Consider the following 27,716-nt stretch of genomic DNA (forward strand, 5'->3'; position numbering starts at 1 on the left):
AGCATGGGCAATTTTGTTAAATAAAAGAAACATTTCATTTTGTTAATCCTTGAAAATCAGGAAAACAGTGTATTTCAAATTATGGTCTATGGTTTACTTGCTGTATTTACTAGGTCTAATGTTTAACAGACTGTCAAGAAAGTTAGAACAGACTAATTTAATGTAGTAAAATTTTGTTCTAAACATGTTGCTAAAATTGGTGATGGATATGGAGAAGAAATCCACAGCTCTAAGTAACTTTAAAAAGAAGTACTGATTATAGTAGCACATACAGAAACTTTTCAAATAAAAAAATATCTATTAAAACTAGAATCTTAATATTTATACATAGAAAGTCATAAAACATAACTTATTCTCCAATAAACATTTACTAGATACCAATCAGGACTTTTTTTTTTGGTACCACACAAAGTATAAATAGATCAAAGGCTTTTACATCAAAAGCTCTCCTCTCTTGAAAGTGTACTCTATTCTTGCCATACCAGAATCCTAAATTCTGAGTATACCATCTATCAATAAACAGCTAAAAAACAATCATCATAACATTTTTTCCACCCACCGTCACCATTTAAAACTTAGGCTCCAAGAGTCACCATCTATTTCTACTTTCATCCTCACACGCTTTGTGCTTCACTTAACAAACCCAAAACTCCACGAATTCCTTCCCTTCCAATCTTTTAGTGTGCATTATGTATCTCTTCTACAGTATAAAACCATCCTTGAGAGAGAATAAAATATAAGTACTTAAGTATTCCTTGCTTTCCTATCCTGCTTGCTAAGAGTGTTCTGCCTTTGACTATTCACATTTTCCTCCTATCTTGTCCTCAGAGGTAGAGTAGGTACAGTAAAGACAGAATTCAGCAACTGGGAAAAGCAAGAAGCAGAAAACACAAAAGGAGATTTGCAAGAGAAAAGAAAATGAACTACACTCACAATAGGGTTTTAGTGTTAGACAGACAAAACACATCCAAAAAGGCAGACAAGTAATAATCTCATGAAGGAAAAAAAGGCCCTTTTCCTCTACAACATATCCCAGTGACTGTCTCTGTCATTCTTTTATGCTTTCTCCTTTATTATTCACTATAACATTCAACTAAATCATCAGGGTTTTGTTGAGTCTACTTCCTACTAAATCTGTGAAGTCCATCTACTTCTAACCCTACCAACTATCAACTATCCTAATCCAGGCTCCAGGCCTCTCTTGATTATATCACTACTGCAAGTTTACGGCCAAAGTGAACAGCTTTCTATAATACATTTTATTCTGTAGATAATTCTCTTGGGAGTGGAAAATAGAATACAGAACAAGACAGGGACAAATTAAATCATTCACTAATTCCATATATATATATATACACACATATACATAAAATGTCTAAGTGCTAACATTACATGTATGCAGGGGAAATACAATTAACAAGACACAGTTCTTGCCTTCGTGGTATTTGCAATCTAATGAAGAAAAAATACAAATAAATGGGCATTTTTAATGTAATATAGATCTCTGACAGAGATAGGCAGAGGGTACTGCTGTAGGAAGAGGAAAGGAAAAAAACCTAATTTTAATGTGGTTCACTTATTCATCTGAAATCTATTGATTTTTTTGTACAGGGTGTGAAGAGTATTTTCTCATATGCAAAGAGTCAATTATCTAAAACAAGTAGTTAAATACCCCATTCTTTCCTCCAACTTAATTGAAATGCCCCTTCATCACATTTTAAGATGCTAAATACACTTGGGTCTGCTCTTGGGCACTCTATTCTGCTGTAGTTGTCTATTTCTGCATCAGTATCATACTGTTCTCACTGACTAATTTAATATCCAGTAGGACAAGTATCTACTTCTTACAGGTTGACTACCTTTAAAATACTCAATATGGCAACAATGTCTTTAAACGAGTTTACGAAAATTAGAGACTGAGAGGCAACATTCAGATGACATGTTGAGGAGATGATAATCTAACATAGAGCGGTCCTACCAACTGTCAAGAAGAGGGGAAGGAATCCAGCAAAACTAGGCTGAGGCTATTAACAGGTAACTCCCTTAAGAGGAAACACAACTAGCCAATACATACATAACCAAAACCAAAGCAACAATGAGATATCTTTCATCAATGCAACTAGCAAAAAGATCACTACTGTTTTAAAGAAAGTGAGTTAAAAAACAAACACTGATTTTTTGAAAGATGAGTGACTACAACTATTTGGGAAAGTAATTTCACAGTATTTATTGAACTTTAAAAGATGCACACCCCTCGATCTAGCATTTCCACTCTTAGGAATATCAGTTCAGTTCAGTTGCTCAGTCGTGTCCGACTCTTTGCAACCCCATGGACTGCAGCACACCAGGCCTCCCTGTCCATCACCAACTCATGGAGTTTACTCAAATTCATGTCCATTGAGTTAGTGATGCCATTCAACCATGTCATGTCCCCTTCTCCTCCCACCTTCAAATATAGTCAATTAAAATAAAAGCTCCAATGTGTAAGGCATACAGGCAAGAATGCTTACTGCGCAGCACTGCTGATAACTGGAGCAAATATGAAAATATGAATAGAAATCAACAACAAAACCGGTAATTGGATCCACTGAATATATTCATTCTGTGAAATATTATACTGTTGCCCAAGAGAAAATTAAACATACATGCCCATGAGATATTTTAAGTGACAACAGCAAGCTGCAGTGTAATATATACTTTGTAATTCCATTTTTATAAAAGGAGAGAAAATATCGTACACACACATACAATTCTACAACGCATAAAAAATGAAAGAATACAAAAAAGTTAACATCAGTTACCTTAAGAGGGTGAAACTGTTAACTTTTTAATGTATAGAGATCACTGTACAGAGCTCACTGTATAGAAGGGGGAAAAAAATCTAGTCAAACTGAAGTTGACCAATGGAGTCAAGTTCTGCTAAAGGCCAAAGGTGATGGAGTCAAACGCAAAGGACAACAGGAATAATCCTAAATATAAAGATATACCTCATCCACATTGATAGGAAGAGGTCCAAATATGGGTAAATTTCTATACAGGGGAGAAATGAAAGGAAATGCTGAGGTCAGAGCATAGAAAGTTAAAGTTCATGCTGGAGTAGCCAATGGCTTTCATTTTCTCCAGAAGTAGGAGTTATAGAATGAAAGTACAGTAATTATAATTTATATAATGTCCTATACTGGAGAAAGGGATATGACTGTTTATCCCTATTTTATGGCTATGTAATAAAAGAGAATGAAGATAAATTATTTGCCCAAACATACATTAAAGAGCGGGCAAGTCAGAACTCAGTGGGTTCTTGATCCTCTGATCAGTTTCCATCTTACTCAAATTAAAGAGACTCAGCGTTCAGTAAAAAAGCTGCCAATATCCATGACATAAAGAGCATGTACTAAGCACTAGGATAACAAAAAAAGAAATTAAGGATACAGGCCGAGTCTTCAGAAATCTTGTATCCCTCCAAAATAAACAGGTCTCTAGATGTGAATATACACATCAGGAAATTTCCAATTCTGAATTTCTAAAAAATCCTTAATTAAAAGTTTTGCTTTTTAAGGAACAACATTCCAAGGAAAGAATGCTAAGGTATGTGAAAACATACAATAAAAGAATGCTATGAAGGCATACAATAAACCATGTGAAAACATACAACAAATAAACAGTGCAAAGGAAAAAACATTTCACAGAACAGATATGCTTTAGAAGTCTTCTTAGGGAGAACACCAAACTCCTCTAGTCATCTTGTTGTAACATGAAGAGATTAATAGTCAGTCCTTAGAGCCCCACTTTTATTTATCCCTTCTAGCTTTTTGTTTTTTCACTCTTTACAAAAATACCTTTCTAACTATTCCTATCTTCAGCACAAACTGGATTCCTGTAAGAATTTGAAGTTCATATGACTACATACAATTCAATAAATATCTTTCACCCGCTAATCAGTTTACAAATGCTAATTCAAAAAGTAAAATTTTTGCTTTAAATATCTTCCTGTTTTTTTCTCAAACAAAAAAAAATAACTAAATAGGAAAGAGTGGATAAAAAAATAAGAAGAAGAAATTTTGTTGCTTTGTAATATTCTAAATGATGTCTAAGTGATTAAGTTTATGTGTCCATATACATGCAACCAAGTAGGCTTGTCTTTAGTGAGTTTTCAAGGAAAAAAATGTTCTAATCACATCTTAATATCATTCATTAAATTATTCAACTTCTTCCTAGTAAATAAAATGCACATATGCTATGATTATGTTTTATAAACCAAATATAGTGAATCTGAACTTATTACAAATGAAAGTCAAGTTACTGAATATTTATCACAGCTTTCTTTAACTGTATAGCTCTGAAAATTTTATTACTTATTTGACTGGTTTAGGGCTACTAGGGTTAAAAGTTATTCTGGAAAATAACTATGTATAATAAAATTTCCTTTTGGGTATCTACAGTTAGGCTTGTCAATATTTTTAAACAATTTTATTTTCTTATATTTTATAAATATTAAAAAGAAAATCTTTGATGATAACTAAGATAATTTAGGACTTCTGACTCATACCATGAAGGTTTCCATAAGGAAAAGTTGACAGTTTACAGGAGATCTGAGTTCTACAGCATTTCAGTCCTCCTCAGTTACTGTGAAACTTTAATATAAGTAATGACTGGCATATACACATAATTTTTTAAAAATGTCTCTGAAAAAGAAATATTAATCCTGGTGTCAAATACAAAAAGCACAGATAAGACTCAATAACTCAAAGGAGAGAGAACCTCTGAATTAGGCAAAATTTTGCTATGTAAAATTTGGTATTTGGACACTATTTCCATTGTATATATTTCTGTATTTATAGCAAATGTAGATTTTAAGCAAACCATAAATATACAGTGTTATATCTATCCACAGTAGAATACATTGTCATAGTGGTCTATAGTCCTTAAAATTTTTGCAAAGCTATGATAAACTGTTATAATTTTGCTAAGCAAATACTTGGCACATGTTTGACTTACTCTTAAATTTGCTGATCTATGCAGATTACATTTGAAATGATACATTCATCCCTAAAATTTCATGTAAGTATGGTAAATTCAAGTCAAATATTTCAATCAATTTAACAACTGAGCAACTAAAATGTGCAAAGCTCTATGTCATGACTTTTAGGCAATCCTGACTATAACCCACAATAAAAAATATGGTTTATATGAATATTCAGTAATGATTATAAAAGAAATAAATGTTATGAAATAATATTTATTCTTATTACTTGAACTCTGTCGTTTGATATTCTATTTAATTTTTTAAGTGCTGGTTGTAAGCTACTAAATTGATTTTATAACTCACTAACGGGTCACAATTGGAAGTTTGAAAAACACTGCTGTACTCTGGAAGCATGTATGGAATATAAGTACAAGTAATGACCCTGCTTGAACATCTTGATCTCTCCTGATAATCAGACAAACCCCCCAACTATTAAGTTTCAATAATCTCTAATTATATTTTAGCTAAAGATAGCAGGGTTCATGTCATTTATTCAAAAATTTTTAAAGTTGTACCAAAAAAATCAAAGACACACACACACAGAGGTTAATCATATAATAGCAGTACTAAAAATGTAAAGGTAAAATGAAATAGGAAAGATTAATTCAAATTGTGAATTCTGAATTACTTTAAGACAGAGAATTTGAGCACAGTTTTAAAGTACTGGCTAGACTTCAACAGGACTAGTGGCAGGAAGAGGAAGAGGAGTGACATAGCATGAAAGGTATTATGGAAAATAAAAATGAAGAAAAGTATAGAAGAGTACAGAGTATGTTCAAGAATGGAGGGTATTCCACTGAGGCTGAAACAAAGAATTTGGGTGGGCACAGTATTTCCAGTCATCTCTTTTTTATTTAGCACCTTGGACTGCAAGGAGATCAAAATCAGTCAATCCTAAAGGAAATCAGTCCTGAATATTCATTGGAAGGACTGACGCTGAAGCTAAAGCTCTGATATTCTGGCCACCGGATGCAAAGGGCCAACTCATTAGAAAAGACCCTGATGCTGGGAAAGATTGAAGGAAGGAGTAGAAGGGGACAGCAGAGGATAATGGTCGGATGGCATCACCGACTGAATGGACGTGAGTTTGAGCAAGCTCCAGGAGACGGTGAAAGACAGGGAAGCCTGGTGTGCTGCAGTCCACAGTGTCGCAAAGAGTCGGACATGAATGAACAATAACAACAATACTAAACGCTGCTAATAGTTTCCTCTACCAACTCTCCCTGCTTTAGCTTTCATGGTGCAGTATTTTGATTCTCTTTCTTGCTCGGATCATGTCCACAAATTTTCTACTTCAAGTGTGTCCTCTCTCTCTGTCTTCTCCAGGCACACCTGTTTTCTCATTTCACAAGCACTACTTATTGATTCTCATTCGCTCCTTGTATTCACTGTTATCTGCAAAAGATGTTGGCCAAGTTTTCCTGTAAAGGACTGTACAGTAAATAGGGTTTAGACTTGGCAGGCAAGAGGCAAAATAAAAATAACGTATAGGTACGTATACAATAACAGAAAAAATTTCCACATATTTCATTAGCAAAATTCAAAATATAATGATAATTAGTACAGTTTTGGTAATACAGACTACTAATGAGAGAATGTAATACTTTTGTAAGGAGAGGGGAATATAAAAGCTTGCTTAACTGGGGCTCAAAGTTAGTGATCCCTATAACAAAAGAAAGTTGAATCGAAAGTCGCTCAGTCATGTTCATCTCTTTGTGAACCCGTGGACTATACAGTCCATGGAATTCTCCAGGCCAGAATACAGAAGTGGGTAGCTGTTCCCTTCTCCGGGTTTTCCTGACACAGGAATTGAACCGGGGTCTCCTGAAGTGCAGGCAGATTCTTCACCAGGTGAACTAACAGGGAAACCTCAAGTCATCAAAAATCTACTGCAAATGTATATCTGTAAATGCTGATCTGGAATGAGATTCTACACATCCCATCTGTGAAACTATCTATTCACAAGAAAAGGTACTGTCAGTTCACAAGTATATAATTTTGATTGAGCATATTCCTCAGCTGTAAGGCATTTATAGAATGCTATAAAATTTTTCTCCTGATACTTGGGTTTAAGCATGTCATTACTGCAGATTAACCATGTCTAAGTGAAAGTTAGATGGAAGTTCTTCACTGCCCAGTTAAACGGATTTTGAACTATGAACATTTCCTTCACACTTGCATCAGGTGCCAAGAACTGATGTTAGAACTGTAGTTTGACCTCAAAAGATCTATCTGCTGCAAATCTATACAGAAATGGAGATCTCTCTCCTTTTCACTTTTAACAATATGGGAAGTAGATACAGCAGCTTGACATTTCTTGTAATTCAAACATTAGCTGTCAAAATGACCACCACAGCATAGCTTTTCATGGAAGTGTTGTTTATTTTGAAAACTATCAAGTCTACAGGAAAAGCTAATTTCCAAGCCTATTCAATACTTTACAATAATGGTTGAAGGTGGGGTTTTAGGCTCAGAAATATTCAGCAAGCTCTTTGTTCAAAATAGTGTAATTAAATGTTACCACTGCAAAATCAGTGAATGGGTGTATGGCGTAGCAAGAATGTTTGGCTTTTGATTTGACCAAAAAAAAAAAAAAATCCATGGAAATGACAATAGTTGTTTCCAAAAAAGTGAATGAAGCACAACTTTGATACTACTGGTTCAATACATGATAGATTCAAATACTTGCAGCAAGCTGCCTGCTGATTAACACGAAAATGAACATCCACAGGCTTTAAGCACCTAATATTTTCAAATAATTTGTAAATCTGTCCAAATAAGCCTTTTCCTCTTTTACCACACTCAATTGTAACACATTTTAGCAGATTCCAATTCAGGATGTATCAAAACAATATTTTCTCAACTTCTTTGAAAATACTAGGTTGGTGCAAAAGTAACTGCAGTTTTTGCATTGTTGAAGTTTGACTTTGATACCGGAATATATTCTTAAATAAATGTGGTTATGTTATGTATCATTTTAATGCACATTTCTCGCTTTATGGTTTTTTTTTTTGCTACTGACTTATTACTTGCTGTTTATTTTATATTTATTTTAGACTAGGAAAATGATGTTAGACAAAAAGTAAATTCAAGCAATTTTCTTGAGTTCAAAATGGCTCATAAAGCAGCAGAGACAACTCACAACATCAACAATGCATTTGGTCCAGGAACTGCTAAAGAATGTACAGTGGTGGTTCAAGAAGTTTTGCAAAGGAGACAAAAGCCTTGAAGATGAAGAGCACAGTGGCCATACATTGAAAGTTTACAACGACCAACTGAGAGCCATTACAGAAGCTGATCCTCTTACAATCACACGAGAAGTTGTCCAAAAATTCAATATTGGCATTCAATGTTCAATGCCATTCTACAGTCATTTGGCATTTGAAGCAAATTGGAAAGGTGAAAAGGCTCAGTATATGGGTGCCTTATGAGCTGACCAGAAAATCAAGAAAATCATTGCTTTGAAGTATTATCATCTTTTGTTTTACGCAACAACAGTGAACCATTTCTCAATTGAATTGTGATGTGTGACCAAAAGTGGATTTTATACGACAACTGGTGACGACAAGCTCAATGGCTGGACCAAGAAGCTCCTCTAAAGCACTTCCCAAAGCCAAACTTGCACGAAATAAAAGGTCATGATTACTGTTTGGTGGTCTGTTGCGAGTCTGATCTACTACACCTTTCTGAATCCCGGCAAAATTGTTACATCTGAGAAGGAGGCTCAGCAATCGATGAGATGCATCGAAAACTGCAATGCCTGACGCTAGCACCAGTCAACAGAAAGAACCCAATTCTCCATGATAATGCCCAGTTGTACAACCAATGCTTCCAAAGTTGAAGGAATTAGGCTACGAAGTTTTGCCTCATATGCCATATTCACCTGCCCTCTCGCCAACCGACTACCACTTCTTCAAGTATCTAGACAACTTACTGCAGGGAAAATACTTTCACAACCAGCAGGATGCAGAAGATACTTTCCAAGAGTTCATCAAATCTCAAAGCGTGGATTTTTACACTACAGGAATAAACTTATTTCTCATTGGCAAAAATGTGTTGATTATAATGGTTCCTATTTTGATCAATAAAGATATATTTGAGCCTAGTTATAATGATTTAAAATTCATGGTCCAAAACTGCAATTATGTTTGCGCCAACCTAATAATATGACAATAATGATTCCACAACAACTATTCAGAGAGGCTAATTCCTCAGATACTTCAAACTCAAACACTGATTCCGCAAATAACAAGGATTGAGCAGAATCAGCAACATCTTTCAACTCAAGAGTCAAAGAAAACCTCTCAGTGTGATAGGAAATGATTATCTCCCTGGTTTTATAATCCAACACTGATGCTCCTTCCAATGTCCTCAATTCTTTGAATAACTGTTCTCCTTAAGTCTTACACAAGTTTATTTTCTGTGGACACATTTCTTTGGCTGCTGCAGTCATATATGATTTAATTAACTCAATCTTAGTCAATGGCTTTCCTTGCTTGGTTAATAAATGAGACACTCAGGTACTATAGTTGCAGCCTCACTCATTTTTTATTTTGTGAAGAGGTTCTGCTGTGGTAAGATATTGGGTTACCTTTCCTAACTTTTCTGACTGCTGCTTTCCTGTGAGTTAGGAATGTTGTGATGAGTGCTCAGTTTAGCGGTGTAGACGTTTACTGTATTCTATTAGCACAAATGAAGCACAGTGGTGTAATAAACACCACGCTGTAATTTAATTCATTAATAAAATAATCCACAATCTACTGTGCCTTAAGAGCATGATAGTTGAAAAATCTACCTTTCTTATTTTGACATGAAGCGTATGTGCTATTAATTTAAATACAAAATGCCATGGTATAGCGATATATATATATACATATATATACACACACACACACACACACACATATATACAGCACTTGAAATGTCACTGCAATTTATAGTCTGTTGAGCACAGCAGTGCAAAGCAATGAGTAATACATACAGTGTTACCCTCTGTCACAGGGCCAGTCTCCATCACAACTAATCAACTTTGCGACTGAGGCACAAAAGCAGCCATAGGTAGTATGCAAATCAATGGCATGGCTATGTCAATAAAACTACAGACAGTGAAATCTGAACTTTAAAAGATTCACAAGTCACAAAATATTCTTCTTTTGACTTCTTTTCAACTATTTAAAACTGCAAAAATAATTCTTAGCTTGCAGGCTGTGTGAAAATAGGTGGTGGTCCAGATTTAAACCACAGGTCAGAGTTTACCAAAATCTGGTCTATAAGATAATAACTCCAAAATAAATGGTGCTATTTACCCTTAGAAACACCAGACTAATATCTATAACCCATTAAATAGATCACACTATAATTCAAACCCAACATACACCAAATTAAACTAATCATTTTCCCATCTACTCTAAATTTTCTCTTCCTTGCTATATTCCCCAACTCCAGAATCAACTATCAAGTACTGAACCCCATAAGTCAGACACCAGAAAACTGGGAATCATTTTGATTCTTCTCTCCACCACTGATATTCACTGTAACACAATTTCTGATTATTTTACTTCCTACATAGTACCTGAATCCATCCCCTCCCTCTATCAGCTTTATTCAAATCCTCATTACTTGTCACCCGAATATTGTCTCCTAACTAGTCTCTCTAGTCTAGCCCTCTAAAATCCATCCTTCACACTGCTGCTAAGATGTTCTGTGTAAAATACAAAACTGATTATCACACTGTCCTTAAAATCCTCCTTGAAATTAGAATAAAATTTGAACTCTTCTGCATGGCCTACACTCAGGAAGCCTCATTTTATATATCTCTCCCCTCCTTATCATAGTCCTATTAGCCTTTCTCTCATTCCTCTGACAACCCCATCCTTTCCTGCCACAAACCCTTCCACAGTCCTAAAACAGCAGTTTTGCTCTGAGAAAGAACCCTGAAAAAGCATGAGGAAAGCTAAGATATCAATCTGGGCAGTTGCATTTCTATATGCTTCACTGTCTAGGCTTTCAGATATCAAAGTGAAAGTCAAAGTCACTCTGTGTCTTTGTGACCCCATGGACTATACAGTCCATGGAATTCTCCAGGCCAGAATACAGGAATGGGTAGCTGTTCCCTTCTCCAGGGATCTTCCCAACCCAGGAATTGAACCCAGGTCTCCTGCATTGCAGGCGGATTCTTTACCAAATAAGCTGGCTTTCAGATATAATGTCATTTTAAAAATCACACACACGAGTTCTATGATTTAAAAAAATTTTGCTTTTGACACTCATGGCTGTTAAAGTCTAATTTACATACCATAATGTATAAAGAGCTATACAGTGTGACTCATGTATCTCTCCTCCCTCATCGCCAAAGCCTCTTTCTCTATCCTCCATCAATAGGAACATAACAGGTGGCTTCAGATCTCCATGTTCACCAACCCCTCTGTCTCTCCTCCCTTCTTGGTTTAGCCAACTCACACTTGTCTTAGAAGAGCCCTTATTGACTTTATATCTTTGAATACATGTTATATTTTTCTTTACAGGAAACAATGTGAAAATATTATTTAATTGACTATGAATTGCTTATCTGGTTTCCCTCACAAGAGTTTAAGAATAAGATCTTTGTCTGTCTTATTTACTACCAAATTGCTAGAATCTAAAGAATAGTGCCAAGCACACAGGACATGTCCAATAAATGCTTATCAAATGAAAAATGTCTTATTAATTTTTATATCCCAGTACATAGTGTAGTGGCTGGCAGAAAGCAGTCACTAAGCATATGCATGCTAAAAAATAAATCTTGAAATAAAAATTGGGGTCAGAAAATGAAGATTCCTAAGTAATAGCTCAGGAATCTTATGTTCAACTGTGGTAGAGTCTGCCTTATTTTCCTATTCACTTGTTCATCTCTTCAATCTTCATTTGACAGTGTTTCTAATAGTTTGATTTTCCTCCAAGCTCTCCCCCAACTTCTTTTGTCTAGTGGTCCATGATGTTAATATAAAATTAAACAAAGCCTACATTTTAAATATGGCTCTACTTAAAGAAGCACATGACAACTTTGAAAAATATGCAAAATTCTAAATGGTAATAGAATACTATTACATTTACAATACAAATAAAATACATTGACAGAATCATGGGGAAAAAATCCTGACCACCTTTTACAGAATTTACATCTGTTTGTATTTGACTTACTTACTAAAAAACATTAAAAATTCCAACTGAAAGGTATTGAATTACCCAGGGAAACAAATCACATATCAAACTTATATGCTCTGAAATAAAGTGGTTTTCTAAGTAACATTTACATTTAAACAATGCTTAAGAGAAAAATAATGCTAAATTTTGCCAATAAATAGGTAATATATAGAAACATATAAAAATGATTCTTAATAAAACATATAAAAATGATTCTTACTAAGTTATTGTCATCCTGGAAAGCATAATGCAAAGTTGTAATCCATTTATTGTCTCCATTCACTAACACATCCCTTTCTTCACGAAAACATGCTGTCTGAAAAGGAAAAAAAATTTAGATAAAGAATACTTTATGTAAAACTAGGAAATATATTATGCAAACAATTATTCAAATATTTATTATACTTTCTGTTATGAAAAAGGAATACATCCAACATTATATGACTTCCAATAAATCAAGTTTCAAAGAACCCTCAAAAACTGAATAACTGAATAGTAAACTTAAAAGTACCTTATATTTAAAATTAGTTATAGTTCAAAAAATCAGAAAAGTACACAGAATTATTTAACAACCATGGTTCAATCTACCATTTAGATAACATAAATGTCAACAATGTCACATTTACTCCTAACCTACTTGCTTTTAAGAAAATAGAAGTTGTAGCCTTCCTATTTCTAGAGAATTATCAGTTCTTCCTCTAAGAAAAATGAATAATCTGAAGTTAGTATATATTCCTCCCATCACATGCTTTATTACACATGTATGTGTCCAAAAACAATAGAAAAGCTGTGTTTTGAAAATTCCTGTGAATAGTGTAACTATATCTATCCCTTTGCAACATGATTACTTTTTAATCAATAATGGCTATTTAATTTTTAATTGCTATAGTATTTCATTCTATGATCATAGCAGAATTGCCTCATGTAACCCTCCCAATCATGAAAACATAGGTTATTCCCAAATTTGCATCATTTCAACATTGCAATAAATATATTTGTACAAATATACAAGAGTTTCTCCAGGGTATACACTTGGAAGCAGAAATGCTAGACTTAAACATTTTCAACCTTATCAGATACAACCTAGTTTCTTTCCTAAGTGCTATACCAATTTCTACCTTCACCCCAGGGTATGAAATCACCTGTTTTCCACAACATCCTGAACTGCACTTGGCACTGTTAGACTTTTAAGCATGTTTCAATAAGATGTGTATGAAATAATATCTCATCATTCTTTTAATTAGCATATTCTTAATTACAGGTGATAAATAATTTTACATATGCTTATTAGATATCTGCGTTTTCTTTGAAAAACTCCCTTTGCCCATTTTCTCTAAAGGATTATCTTTTTCTGATTTAAAAAAGTTTTAATTATTCTCAGGATATACTTCTATTATTATAAAGATACAGCCTGGAGAATCTTAGAAATATGTTACTAAAAATAAAAAATAACTTTGTATGATACAATTCTACAATATATTTTTTAAGTTTTAATTAAAAAACCACTACGCCAGAAAGTTTCAAAAAGAACTGAAAGGTAAAGTAGAAACTGAAACTCTCTCATAGATTCATTGTCCCCTTGTTACATACAATGATTAACACCAATAACTCAGTTGAATTTCTTTTCAGAAAATTTCTTTGTACATACACACATACAGACACATGCACATAGATACACACACCCTATATTCATGTGGTATCCCATCTCCCCTAACTTTTCTTTCTTTACACAAATGAGATCACAGTGCTCTATAAGTCATTTTTTCAAGTAACAACATATCTGAACAGCCTTCCATACCTGTACATAGAAACCTACCTAATTTTTCTCAATGGCTGTACCATATTTCATACACATTTAAAAATTATCATGCAGTATCCTACACATAGTAGGTACCTAGTAATTTATTTCCCACAAGATAAATTCAATAGTCATGATATACAAAACAACTCACATTATCTAACCTAAGTAAGTGCCCTAATTTTTTTCATGTATTTCCATAAATTTTATTTGATGCAACAGAATTTCTTTTTTTAATGAATTAATTTATTTTAATTGGAGGCTAATTACTTTGTGGTGTTTTCTGCCATACAGCAACCTGAATCAGCCACAGGTGAACATGTGCCCCCCCCATCCTGAACCCCCCTCCCACCCCACTCCCCAACCCACCCCTCTGGGTTCTCCCAGAGCACCGACTTTGAGTGCCCCGCTTCATGCATCGAACTTGCACTGGTCATCTATTTTACATATGGTAATGTACATGTTTCAGTGCTATTCTCTCAAATCATCCCACCCTCGCCTTCTCCCAGAGTCCAAAAATCTTTTTTTTTTTTTTTGATAGATTGTATTTTTATTTTTGCTCTTTTTTTTCCATTTATTTTTATTAGTTGGAGGCTAATTACTTTACAATATTGTAGTGGTTTTTGCCATACATTGACATGAATCAGCCATGGATTTACATGTGTTCCCCATCCCGATCCCCCCTCCCACCTCCCTCCCCATCCCATCCCTCTGGGTCTTCCTAGTGCACCAGCCCAGAGCACTTGTCTCATGCATCCAACATGGGCTGGTGGTCTGTTTCACCCTTGATAGTATACTTGTTTCATTGCTATTCTCTCAGAACATCCCACCCTCGCCTTCTCCCACAGAGTCCAAAAGTCTGCTCTTTACATCTGTGTCTCTTTTGCTGTCTGATGCAATAGAATTTCTAAAGCCACTCATTAAACACCATCACCAAGGAAAATCTTAAAAACAAATAAAACTTAAACCAAATGAATGGGCAATTTACTTATAAATTCATTATTAAAAACTACCATAATTATGCTTCTGTTCACTTTAGGGGGGAAATAGTATCATTGACATACTCACCACTAAATTCTGTCTTAGATTTTAACTGACCTGAGGTTATGGTTTGCTGCTATCATTTTAAAGAAGTAGTGAAGTTTATCAAGTCTAGGAGACTCCTTACTCCTGACTTTATCTTCCCACAACAGCTGAAATTTTAAAGATATTTCCAGCTAAAATATGAAAATGTGACTTACTGGTAGCTCTAAATAAAACTTCAAAGACTACCTGTCAACAGAATTAACTTTAGTAGATTCTGATCTGTTCTAAACTATGCAGTGAAAAAACAAAATTTTTAAAACATAAAATGTAAACCATAATATAAAACTTTAAACACATACAAATAAAGTAATCCTCTGCTCTCAATGTACCCATCACCAATTTCAACAGTTACTTTATTTTTCAATCTTATTTCATCAACTCTCATGCACTTAGGCTTCCCCAGTGGCTCATCAGGTAAAGAATTCACCTAACACGCAGGAAATGCAGGTTAGATTCCTGGGTCAGAAAGATCCCCTGGAGGAGGAAGTGGCAACCCACTCTAGTATTCTTGCCTGGAAAATCCCATGGATGGGACAGTTCAGTAGGCTACCATCTATGGGGTTGCAAAGAGTCAGACACGACTGAGCGACTTCACCTTCACTATTCAATAGAGTAAAATCAACTATTAAGGATAAATAAGAAACATTTATAAGATGAAAGTCTGGCATTCCTACTCCATTGTTTTCCTCACAAGTGAAATTAGTTAAGAAGAAATAAAAGGTATATAAAGATTACTAAGGAGAGCAAAGCTGAACTCCAATACTTTGGCCACCTGATGCAAAATGCTGACTCATTTGAAAAGACCCTGATTCTGGGAAAGATTGAGGGCAGGAGGAGAAGGGGACGACAGAGGATGAGATGGTTGGATGACATCACCAACTCAATGGACATGAGTCTGGGTAAACTCCAGGAGTTGGCGATGGACAGGGAGGCCTGGCATGCTGCGGTTCATGGGGTCACAAAGAGTTGGACACGACTGAAAGACTGAACTGAACTGAAGAAGAGGGAAAATTATTTTTATTAGCAGACAACATGGATGCATAGAAAGAAATCACAAAAGAAAACAGATAAATTAACAGAATTTAAAAGTCAACATACATAAATTATATTCCTATATAATTGCAACAATTATAAAATATCTTTTTAAATAATATCATTTTCAAAAGATAAAAATAAATAAATAATGCCATTTCCAAAAGCAAGTTAAAAACACCAACTATCTCAGAGTAAACTTAGTAAAAGATATGTAAGGCCTCTACAGAGAAAACTCTAAAATAATAGATTAAGTAATTACATAAATGAGAGATGGAGGGGTGTGGTGTTTAAGGACTGCAAAATTCAATTAAAATCATAAGCCAACAGTTAAAAATAATTTTTGACATTTCATGATAGCAATCAATGTTAATTAATAGTCCCAAACAGAAAAAGAATTAAATAGAGGGGACGGAGACAAGGCAAGAAGGATGTATATACATATACACATACAAATATATATTTTAGAGATAAGAAAACATTGCAACCATGAAACTAGATATACAAAAAGGGAACATATTGCAGCTTGCCAGAGCAGAGATGCCAGAGCAGAAAGAGCCACAGAAACCAGAACTGATGCTGCTGGGAGTAAGACAAACTCAACTGAGAATGATTGCTAGAGTCTGGACAACTCTGAGAGTTCAACACTGCAGGGGACCCAGTCAGGGAGAATTACACAATTTTTTAGTCTCACCTCCAGGAGCTCCATCACACAATAACAGTAAATAAAGGAGAAAAATCTCCTAGATTTTCCAGCAGGAAGAAAGGAAAGGAAACCATTTTGAAACTTGCCGCAGCACTCAGTTCTTAACAAGGCCTGCCCTTAAGGTGAAACTAATTAACCAGACCCGAATCTGTTGGAGTAGGAGCAGAGCCTAATTGACCTCCTGACGGGTAGAAAACAGAACACCTAATACCAGTCAGCTGGAGCATCCTGTCTTACCTAAAGAGGGAGGAAAAAACTTAGAAACTGTTTAAGTTTACAGTCCAGAGGCACAGGCTCACTAAAAAGGAACATGAAAAAAAAAAGATCAAAGGGAGTGCTACTGGATACTAAAAGGGTGGTTGAAGAAATAAAACACCCAACTGAAGTATTACAGCAAAAGCCAATACAACCTCACTAGAAAAGAAATAATGAGAAATCAGCTAACTGGTCCATTAAGAGTATATCCAAATAAAACTTTCAGAAAGACAGAGCGAAAGAAACAGAAAAAAGGAAATTACCAAAGAAGTAATACGAGAAAATGTCTTAGAACTGAACAGCATGTATTTCAAAACTGAAAGGGCCTACAGAGGGCCCAGCACTAACCAACCACAGAAACCCCATGATAAATACTCATATCCCATGTGTTTATATTTTCAATTCAGTAAACCCTCATAAATTCACCATCTGTTTTACTCAAAGATATCAACAAGGACATTTCTTTGAATATGTTCAAAATTTGTGTCCACTGCCAGGAAAAAAAAAAAATGTGTGCTTCTGTGTGGAAATTTAGCCCTGTTTGGAACTAGCTCTAAATCACCTGAATGTTCACTGAGAACGGTCTTTGTCAAGGTAACTCATGACAGAAAGAACATTATACAACATGAACAGTATACAAATAAATATATATTTAGGTAAATATATATTTATCTAAGAGAAAAAAAGGATAAATAAGAAACTAAACTCTTAGTAATGATTTACTTTGAACAGAAAGACTGGTTATCTGAGGAAGAAAAAAAAGCTTTTATCTTTTTACTTCTTATTTCCTACAGTGCTTGCATTTTCTTTTTTATTACAGGTAACAGGTCAGGAAGGAGAGGCAATCCCAATCTAATGACCTGAATTCATTACTACTATTACTACTGTTGCTACTGGCATGTCAATTATAAAAATAATAAAATAGGGCTAACAACAATAACAAAAATAGTAAGACAAGAGGCACAAGCCAGTACTATCCCACTTAAACTAAGATATATTATTCCTCCACTATATGGTACAGAGACAATTGAGCCTCAGAAAGGTTTGACTCTTGAGACGGACAGCACTTCCGTAAACGATTCTGCATCTTCCAATGAAATGAGTAACACATCTTCCATGTGAGTGAAATCTTTAAGAGTTGAGTAAATTTGAAGAGAAAGTAAAATTTACAGAATTGATTGGGAGAAGTTAACTTAAGACATTGTTGACATACTAACAAAGTTTGTAAATGATGAATCTATATATATATTAATCTTTGTAACTATAAGTGAAAGTTGCTCAGTCGTGTCCAACTCTTTGTGACCCCATGGATTTCTCCAGGCCAGAATACTGGACTGGGTAGCCTTTCGCTTCGCCAGGGAATCTTCCCAACCCAGGGATAGAACCCAGGTCTCCCGCATTGCAGGCAGATTCTTTACCAGCTGAGCCACAAGAAAAGCTCTTGTAACTACAGGATTATTTACTAATTATTTATCTGCCAGGTACAGAAAGAGACAAGTTTCCTAGTACCTTCAAATAATCTGTGGTGCACTAATTATATATTTGTTACACAACAAAAATAGAAATAAATACGACAAACAGATTGGAGGTAAATCTCTGAAAATTGTTTTAAAGTATCAACAATACACAGACTAAAAAAGTAAGAAATTTTGCTGTTCACTTGTAATTTATTAAGCATCACTGGTAGGACCAGTTTTCCAAAGCTGGATAAGTAATGATCAAAATAAGTTTCTTCTTAATTTTTTTAAAGAAGGATTTGACAATTCAAGCATAAAAATATAATTCCATCCTTTAAAATGCTTTAAAATGAACTCCTCTTTAAAAGTTTCAATGGAGAAATTCCTCCTAAAAAAATGAAAGTTTCAAGTAGTTTGAGGCAAGTTCTTTTCAAATAATGAACCAGCCTTGTATCCCTCAAACAAACCCCACTTGCTCACAGGGTATAATTCACTTTATATATTGCCAAATTCTATTGACTAGTATTTTGTTAAGGGTACTGGCATCTATATTCATGAGGCATATTGATCTCTAACTTTCTTTGTATGGTCCTTATCTGGTTGTTCCTTCAGAATAATACAGACTTCACAGAATTAGTGATGTTCCTTGGGTTCCATGGCCCCTAGCTGGTCCACATTCTTTCTGCCTTTCAGAGTCTTCATATATTTGTTTTATACATAATGTCCATGGTCTTTAACTGTACTTAAAGGGAGAGATAAAAAGAAGCATGTCTATTCCGTTTTGCCCCAGAAACAGACTATATGAATGATTTTATAATGCAACAAAATGATATTTAATTTTCAATTACTCCTGTTTTATCCTCAATTTTGCCACTTCCTCCAGTCAATAAGTAAAGCTAAACCAGTTACTCTTTCTTTTCAAAATTCTTCCCCAACAGCCAACATCATAAAAAGCAAGTACAAACTTTAATTCAATCTTTTAAAAGTTCTAATCCTGGAACACTAACCCACAATTATGAATTCTGAAAAACAATTAAGAACATAATTATTTACTATTTTTTAATAATAAGACTTAATTGCTCCAACTGTCAGCAATGCCGTCAGTCCCTCCTGGCTTTGTTTCAGCTGCCAAAAGCCTACTAGACCACATCCATGTCCTTTTGGAGGCAGCCCGTATCCAATGACTGACTAAGGCAACTGCAAAGAGGTCAATCATCTGGTCTAAGGCAGGACAACTCTGAAGGACCATTTCTGCTCCCCAGTTCCCTGCTGGATCAACAGACTGCTGGGACAGCCTGACGTCTCCCTGATAAATTATGTTTCACCTCCTTTCCCTTCGATCAAGGCCAATTTCAAAAGCACTTTCTAATAAATAGACGGCATACTGAACTCAGTCTGACCAGTGATAGTAAGGGGAAATGCAAAAGTAAATACTGAAGTTATTGAATAAAATAGGCACGGGCACAAATGTCAGAGATATATGACATAAAACTTTCCAGATACTTTTTTAAACAGGATTTTATTAACTCTCTGTAATTACCTCTGGGAGGCAGAGAGGGGCTGCACTTGGGTGGGGTATAGTCAATGAGTATTTTAGCTTTATCTGTAATGTGACATTACAAAGAATTTATCTGCATTTCACTTGTGCAGCTTTTTCAGTAGACAAAAAAAAGAAAAAGACTAAAAGCAAAACATGCCCAAAATGTTATTAATCCTAAGTGATGGAATACAAGTGATTATTATTTTCTTTTCTGAATTTTGTTATATTTTCCATATTTTCTAAAAGAAAGAAATATTGAAGTATTTACTTTCCCTATGGGGCTTTCTTAGTGGCTCAGTGGTGAAGAATCCACCTGCTCATGCGGAAGACACAGGTTTGATCCCTGGATTCAGAAATGGCTACCCGCTCCAGTATTCTTAGCTGGGAAGTCCCATGGACAAAGGAGCCTGGTGGGCTACAGTCCTCGGGGTCAAAAAGAGCTGGATACGATGAGAAGCTGAGCACGCACGCACTGTCACTCCCATGGTATGTATCTATCATTATAGGAACCATTTTTGCTTTTCCCTATGTGTTGATTGTTTTTTAGGTTGCTACAAGTACTGATATATAAAGAAAGATTTCTAAGGGCTAATTTCTCATTATTCTCTTATGGATCTTACTAGCCTCCAGGGCTAATACTCACCTATTCAGCAGTATAACCCTTCTGCAAGTTAAAATATTTAAATACTCCCACACTGGTAAGTTCTGCATCCCCAAGGCCCCTGAATGCCCTGCCTCACCCAGGAACTCACTAGAACCTAGCACAACAGGAGACCTCTAGAACAGCTCCCCCCAAAATTTACACAGAATGTTAGTTCCGACCATACCATACCAGCTACTAGACATTTTTAACAGCACTCCAGTCAGTCTTTCCCTCAAATTTAGTACCAAGATAAAAATGCTGACAATTCTTACAACAGAAGACTTTACTCTCATTCTTAATAATATAGGACATAACATAAATTTAACTGCATAGTCAGCAATAAACAGAATTCTTATAGGCCATATTCAAAACTCCTGCTGGCTTTTGCTTAGAGCAGAATAGAGATAAATACAAAACAATATAAACAAGTTACATCAAATTGGATATCAATCACTACAAAATTTCTTCCTATAAAAGAAACTGGTTGCCATACATCCTTTTAACATAAGGGTGAAACCTGACATTACAAGAGTTTCCATTTGGTTTTCAGACAACATTAAAATATCATCATGAATGTAACACTTATAATAACTATATCACAACTGTGAATTCCTAAATTTGTTTCAGGCCTAAAAAAATGATGCCATCATAGATAAAAGGTTACTAAATGATACTTAAAAGATCTATTGACTCTCTATAATTTTATTTTTCTCTAAAAATATTTCTAAGATATTATTTAAATATTCTAATAATTAGAATCTTACCTCAGCTCTTTTCAGCATTTCCCATTTATTCAATATTTTCATGGCAAATACTTTATCTGCATTTTTTAGTTTCACTACAGCAACCTAGAAAAGGAAATACAACTTTTAAAATATGACACATAATACTTTTTTCAGTCATCCATTTTCCTTTTTCCTCTCTGTAAAAAAAATAAATACCAAAATTATCAATGATTTCCATGCAGTTCAAATTCTAAGATCCTAAATCAAATAATACTGTCAGTTGAAAAAGTTACATTAGTGAACATAAGCCAAACAACTCTTGTTTTTGAACACGGTATCAGTTGGTGATTATATATTATATTTTCCTTTTCAAGTTTTCATCCCTGGAAATTAAACTCAGTATCTACTATCTAAAAAATTGACCAAAATATACCATATGAAATAACTAAAGCTTAGTAAACACTGTGAGCTTCCCAGGTGGCTCAGTGGTAAAGAATCCGCCTGCCAAGCAGGAGACATGGGTTCAATCCCTGGGTTGGGAAGATCCCATGGAGAAGGAAATGGCAACCCACTCCAGTATTCTTGCCTGGGAAATCCCATAGCTAGAGAAGCATGGCGGATTACAGTCTATGGGGTCACAAAGAGTCAGACACCACTTAGCGACTAAACAACATTAAACACTGCATGCCAAATTCCAACACGATGTTACAGGTAAAGCCAGCTGCCAAAACAAATACATTTCAGGGGATCAAACAGTATGACATAAACTGAAAATGATATTATTTTTCATGCCACATAGTCTTGCACACTAAACCAAACCCCCCCTGACAACACACACACACCCCTAAAGATCAATTAAGGCTGATATCTCTACAAATCGTACACTTCCCACATTCCTTCCCAACAAAAAAAAGAACAGATATTTCTGTATTTTGCATTTTAGTTCTGGATCAAAAAACTGTCAAATATAAATAAGTAATCCCCCCTTTTTTTCCTACTCTCAATAAAGTGATGACATTTCTGTTTCTACTTCTCTCCCTCAGTTTGACTAGATAATCTCAAAGGGCCTTTGCAGTTCACTGAGGATGCTACACAGCAGATGATGAACTATAGAAGAGAAGACAAACGCTGTTACCAGCTGTTGGAGGCTGGAAAGGGAAAACAAATACTGCTCTAATATGAAGAAACAGAAAATAAACTATGTACAGCATATCTTCAAACAGTTTAAAGGGATATTTACAAGAATAGAGAATTTTTTAAATTTGAGGTTTAAACTCAAGTGCTAAACTTTTTAAAACCCTAATAGTAAATGTACATATCAGGGTCATTTAATAAATTTATTTTTGGATCAGAGTGCAATAACACTTATATGACCATGTATAATGGAAATCAGTATATAATACTATAATGTTATCTGAACTAGAATATACCTTGGTAAATGTCATAAACAATGGACATGAGTTTGAGTAAACTCTGGGAGTTGGTGATGGACAGGGAGGCCTGGCGTGCTGCAGTCCATGGGGTCGCAAGGAGTCGGACATGACTGAGCGACTGAACTATCATAAATGGTTATACTAATGACTGTGATTATAGTTTTTCATCAATTATTAATAAAATGGTGGGAAGGAAGAAGAACTATCTCAATTTCAAGTGCAATCACTTTAGTCTTTAGTCATATCTGGTCATATCTGAAGAATGATGAATTAGTTATGGATCTATCATTTCTGCATCAGTTATGGATCTCTTAATAGGTTCACATCTAAAGAAAAGGGGTTGTACAAGATATAGAAACAACCTAAATGTCCACTGACAGATGAATGGATAAAGAAATAGAATATTATTCAGCCATTAAAAAGAAGGAAGTCTGTCTTTTGTGACAACATGGATAAACCTGGAGAGCATTCAGTTCAGTTCGGTTCAGTTCAGTCGCTCAGTTGTGTCCAACTCTTTGCGACCCCATGAACTGCAGCATGCCAGGCCTCCCTGTCCATCACCAACTCACAGAGTCCACCCAAACCCATGTCCATTGAGTTGGTGATGCCATCCAACCATCTCATCCTCATCCCCTTCTCCTCCTGGCCTCAATCTTTCCCAGCATCAGGGTCTTTTCAAATGAGTCAGCTCTTTGCATCAGGTGGACAAAGTATTGGGAGTTTCAGCTCCAACATCAGCCCTTCCAATGAACACCCAGGGCTGATTTCCTTTAGGATGGACTGGTTGGATCTCCTTGCAGTCCAAGGGACTCTCAAGAGTCTTCTCCAACACCACAGTTCAAAAGCATCAATTCTTCTGTGCTCAGCTTTCTTCACAGTCCAACTCTCACATCCATACACGACCACTGGAAAAACCATAGCCTTGACTAGATGGACCTTTGATGACAAAGTAATGTCTCTGCTTTTTAATATGCCGTCTAGGTTCGTCATAACTTTCCTTCCAAGGAGTAAGTGTTTTTTAATTTCATGGCTGCAATCACCATCTGCAGTGATTTTGGAGCCCAGAAAAATAAAGTCAGCCACTGTTTCCACTGTTTCCCCATCTATTTGCTGAGGGCGTTATGCTAAGTGAAATAAGCCAGTAACAGAAAGAAAAAAAACTGTGTGATCTCACTTATATGGAAAAATCTAAAAAGGTAAACTCATATAAACAGAGAAATCTATTTCTAGAATTCTAATTCTAGAATGGTGGTGCCAGTGGCTGGGGGTTGAGGGAAATGGGGAGATGATGATCAAAGGGTATAAGTTTTTCAGTTATATGATAACTTCTGGAGATCTAATGTACAGTATGTTGACTATAGTTAACAGTACTATATTATATTCTTGGAAATTGCCAAGAAAGTAGATCTTAAATGTTCTTATCACCAAAAAGGAGGAGGGGAGTACTGTAATAAAGAGCACAGCAAAACTTAAAATATTTTTTTTTTCACTAAGATCTCTGACAGACTGAAAACACAAGTTACACTACTGCGTAGACTCAAACCATATACTGCACAAATGGATGGAAGGATAGGAGCACACAGCTAGACATGCCTACATTGAGGACAGGGAAGAGATAACGAAGGCTATCACTTAAGCCTTCTCCTCTTCTGATTTAGAGAAGAAATGCTGAAAGACTCCAACACTTAGATTTGCCCTCCTCAGGTCATATGGAGTGATAAGAACTCCTCCCAGCACTGTATGATTCACCAATTTTCTATGCATATGAGTAGAGAAGTACCTGAGGATACCCAGTAGTGTAGTAGTAATCCACGAACACATATTGAGTGTGTATTAAACGCCAAGTACTCTAAGAGTTTTACGCAGGTCCACAATCCTTTACCTGCAGTTCTGCAAGATAAAGGGTTTTGACAATTCATTTGGCAACATACACTGACATCAGGCTAATCACAGTTTGAGGGGAGTTTGTTTTTTTAAAATCTCACTTAGTGTAAAAATAAATGTGCTTCATTGCAGAAACACCTCATATGCATTTGCTTATGAGGTTCTGCTCAAAACCCCATTAAGAGTGCAATACGGAGTATATGTACTAAATTATCTTTCTAAAATCCAAAAACTACTGGAATCAAAACCACCTCTGGATTATAGAGATGTGCAGTAGAAATAAGCAAGCATTTATTGAGCACTCAGACACTGTTCAGGGTAGTGGAGATAGCACAGTCTCTGCAACCAGATCCAGGTTATACACAAGTATGAAGTGCATACAACAGGGTCTGGCACTTGGTAAGTGTTCAGTGGGGCTTCCTTGGTACCTCAGCTGGTAAAGAATCTGCCTGTAATGCAGGAGACCCCAGTTCGATTCCTGGGTTGGGAAGATCCCCTGGAGAAGGGATAGGCTATCCCCTCCAGTACTCCTGGGCTTCCCTGGTTGCTCAGACAGTAAAGAATCCACCTATAATGCAGGAGACCTGGGTTTGATCCCCGGGTTGGGAAGATCCACTGGAGGAGGACATGGCAACCCACTCCAGTATTCTTGCCTGGAGAATCCCCATGGACAGAGGAGCGTGGCGGGACAGTCCATGGGATGGCAAAGAGTCAGACACGACTGAGCAACTAAGGGCACAGCACAAGTGTTCAGTAACCACTAGCTATTATTACATGTCAGGTACCACACTAGGCACATTATAGCCCAGTCTCCTAACTGTTCTTCGCTCTATCACTAAGACGCGGTAGACCCTATACTTCCTAATTTCTTCAATTTCTTTAACTAGGAAATAAGAAGCTTTGGTCTCTTCAACACTCAACTTTATAAATTTTTACCCATGACACATACATATACATAGAAATATAGTTAGAAATCTCCTCAAAGGAACATTCATACAAATAAAAACTAAGCTACAATATTTATGTGTAATTTCCAATAGTGAAATATTGAAAATAAATACATTTTGAAAGGTAAAACTGACTGAATATATCACAAACAATAGAAAATATTTTAAATTCTTGAATATGTTGTTAAAGATTACTAATTAATAGGAGAAAGGTCACAATATACTGTTTAAAAGAATTTTTTTAAAGTTTACAAACTAAAATAAAATTGTCTATATATACACATAAAATATATACCTATACATTTCTATATGTAGTCTGAGAAAGACAAGCATCAGACTCTTAAAAATCAGTTATTTCTACGGATATGATTTCTATCCTCCTTTCTGTATTTTCTATATAGGACATACAAAATTTGAAACATGGAGGGGCTAGTACAGAATACCATAATTCATCCTGAACATGAAATGACCACTAATTGTTGAGATATTATTTTGTGGCTGATAAGGGCCAAAATGAGACCCACACTTCACATCTATGTGTTAATCAGGAATGACAAGCTGCTGCAAGGTGAAAAACATTCTCAGCACTGTCTTACAACAGTTTCATGAGCTGCCTAAAAACTTCTCTGGAATGAAGTGGGATGTGGTGAAATTAAATAGGTCAGTTCACACAGAAAACAAAATTATGGTTCCCAAAGGGGAAATGGGGTGAGGGAGGGGCAAATTAGGAGTTTGGATTAGCAGATACAACGTACTACATACAAAATAGATAAACAACAAAGTCCTGTTGTTTGCACAGGGAACTACATTTAATATCCAGTCATAAACCATAATGGAAAAGAATATGAAAAAATATGTGTGTGTGTATCACTTTGCTGTACATCAGAAACCAACACAACATTGTAAATCAACTACATTTCAATTTTTTAGAAGTCAATTCAGAAACTATTCTTAAATTATCAAATTGATGACATAATGAGACAAGAATAATGAAGTTGATGAAGTGATAAAATTGATCATGCTTTTCTCCTTTAACACTACAGATCATTTTCACGTTCATTTCTGTAAACTTGAAGAAGAAGGGATTGTCCTGAAACTCTAGGTTCTAGACTTTCAAGAACCACGGCTAACTGATATACAAAAGGGTAGTATGTTAAAATGTCCTTTCTTATCTAATTTGATCAAAATGTAAAGTACATTTAGTATGAACTGAAAGATTATAAATTCAATGCAGAACAAAGATGTATTTTTAAAAGCACCAAATACAGAGATGTCTTATTAAAAGCACTACGGTATCAGAAAAACACTGAACGCTACAAAAAAATCAGTATGTTACAAGTATAAATGAATGAGTTCTGAATTATCACTTATAGATACAGCATATAACTAAGAATGATCATAATATACTAAACAGAATTTCAATAATTAAGAAGCAGTTGCCATGCAGTTCCACAGATCTAGTCTACATTCAACATATCTAGAATTCACCACACCTCCTCTGGTCCGTCCCATTCCTATCCGCCAGTCTTGCCTGGACTGTCCTCTATTACTTCTTACTCCTACTCTCTCTAACTGTCCTCTCTTTCTTCTGCTCTTATCCTCCAAGATCTATTCTCAAAACAGCAGCCACAGTGATTCTGTTTAAACTAGCTCACATCGTGACACTCGGCTCCAAAACTTTAAGTTTCCTCTCTCCATGTAAAATTCAGAGTTCTAACTATAACTTAGAAGTATTATGGGTTCCAGCACACCCTGGTCTTCCAGTCTCCCAGATCTCATACTACTCTCCTCCCAGCTCACTCTGCTCAAAACATACAGATCACCTTGTTCAAAGTCAACTTAGTGTCTGTGCACTTAAGTTCAAACCGTCTTCCCCCTCCCCACACTCCACCATAGCTAGATGGCTTGCTCTCTCACTCCCTCACTAAAATGCCATTCTGCCCTTCACACTTTCTATCCCATTTCCTTGCTTCCCTTTTCCCTTAGCTCTTATTATTTAACAAAT

The 27,716-nt window shown here is 35.5% G+C and overlaps 1 protein-coding gene across 9 annotated transcripts in view; it reads right to left on the reverse strand.

The window, feature by feature from the left end:
• Positions 1 to 27,716, reverse strand: part of CDC42BPA (CDC42 binding protein kinase alpha) — a 296,309-nt gene that overhangs the window by 173,432 nt on the left and 95,161 nt on the right. For all 9 annotated transcript variants that reach the window (XM_043923191.1, XM_043923188.1, XM_043923189.1 and 6 more), the window contains exons 3-4: positions 21,487 to 21,570; positions 12,426 to 12,521 (exon numbers count right to left, since the gene is read on the reverse strand). In XM_043923191.1, coding sequence (XP_043779126.1) covers positions 12,426 to 12,521; positions 21,487 to 21,570 — 180 coding nt within the window. The remainder of the gene's footprint in view (positions 1 to 12,425; positions 12,522 to 21,486; positions 21,571 to 27,716) is intronic.

This window comes from Cervus elaphus, chromosome 14, assembly GCF_910594005.1.
Source record: "Cervus elaphus chromosome 14, mCerEla1.1, whole genome shotgun sequence".
NCBI lineage: Eukaryota > Metazoa > Chordata > Mammalia > Artiodactyla > Cervidae > Cervus > Cervus elaphus.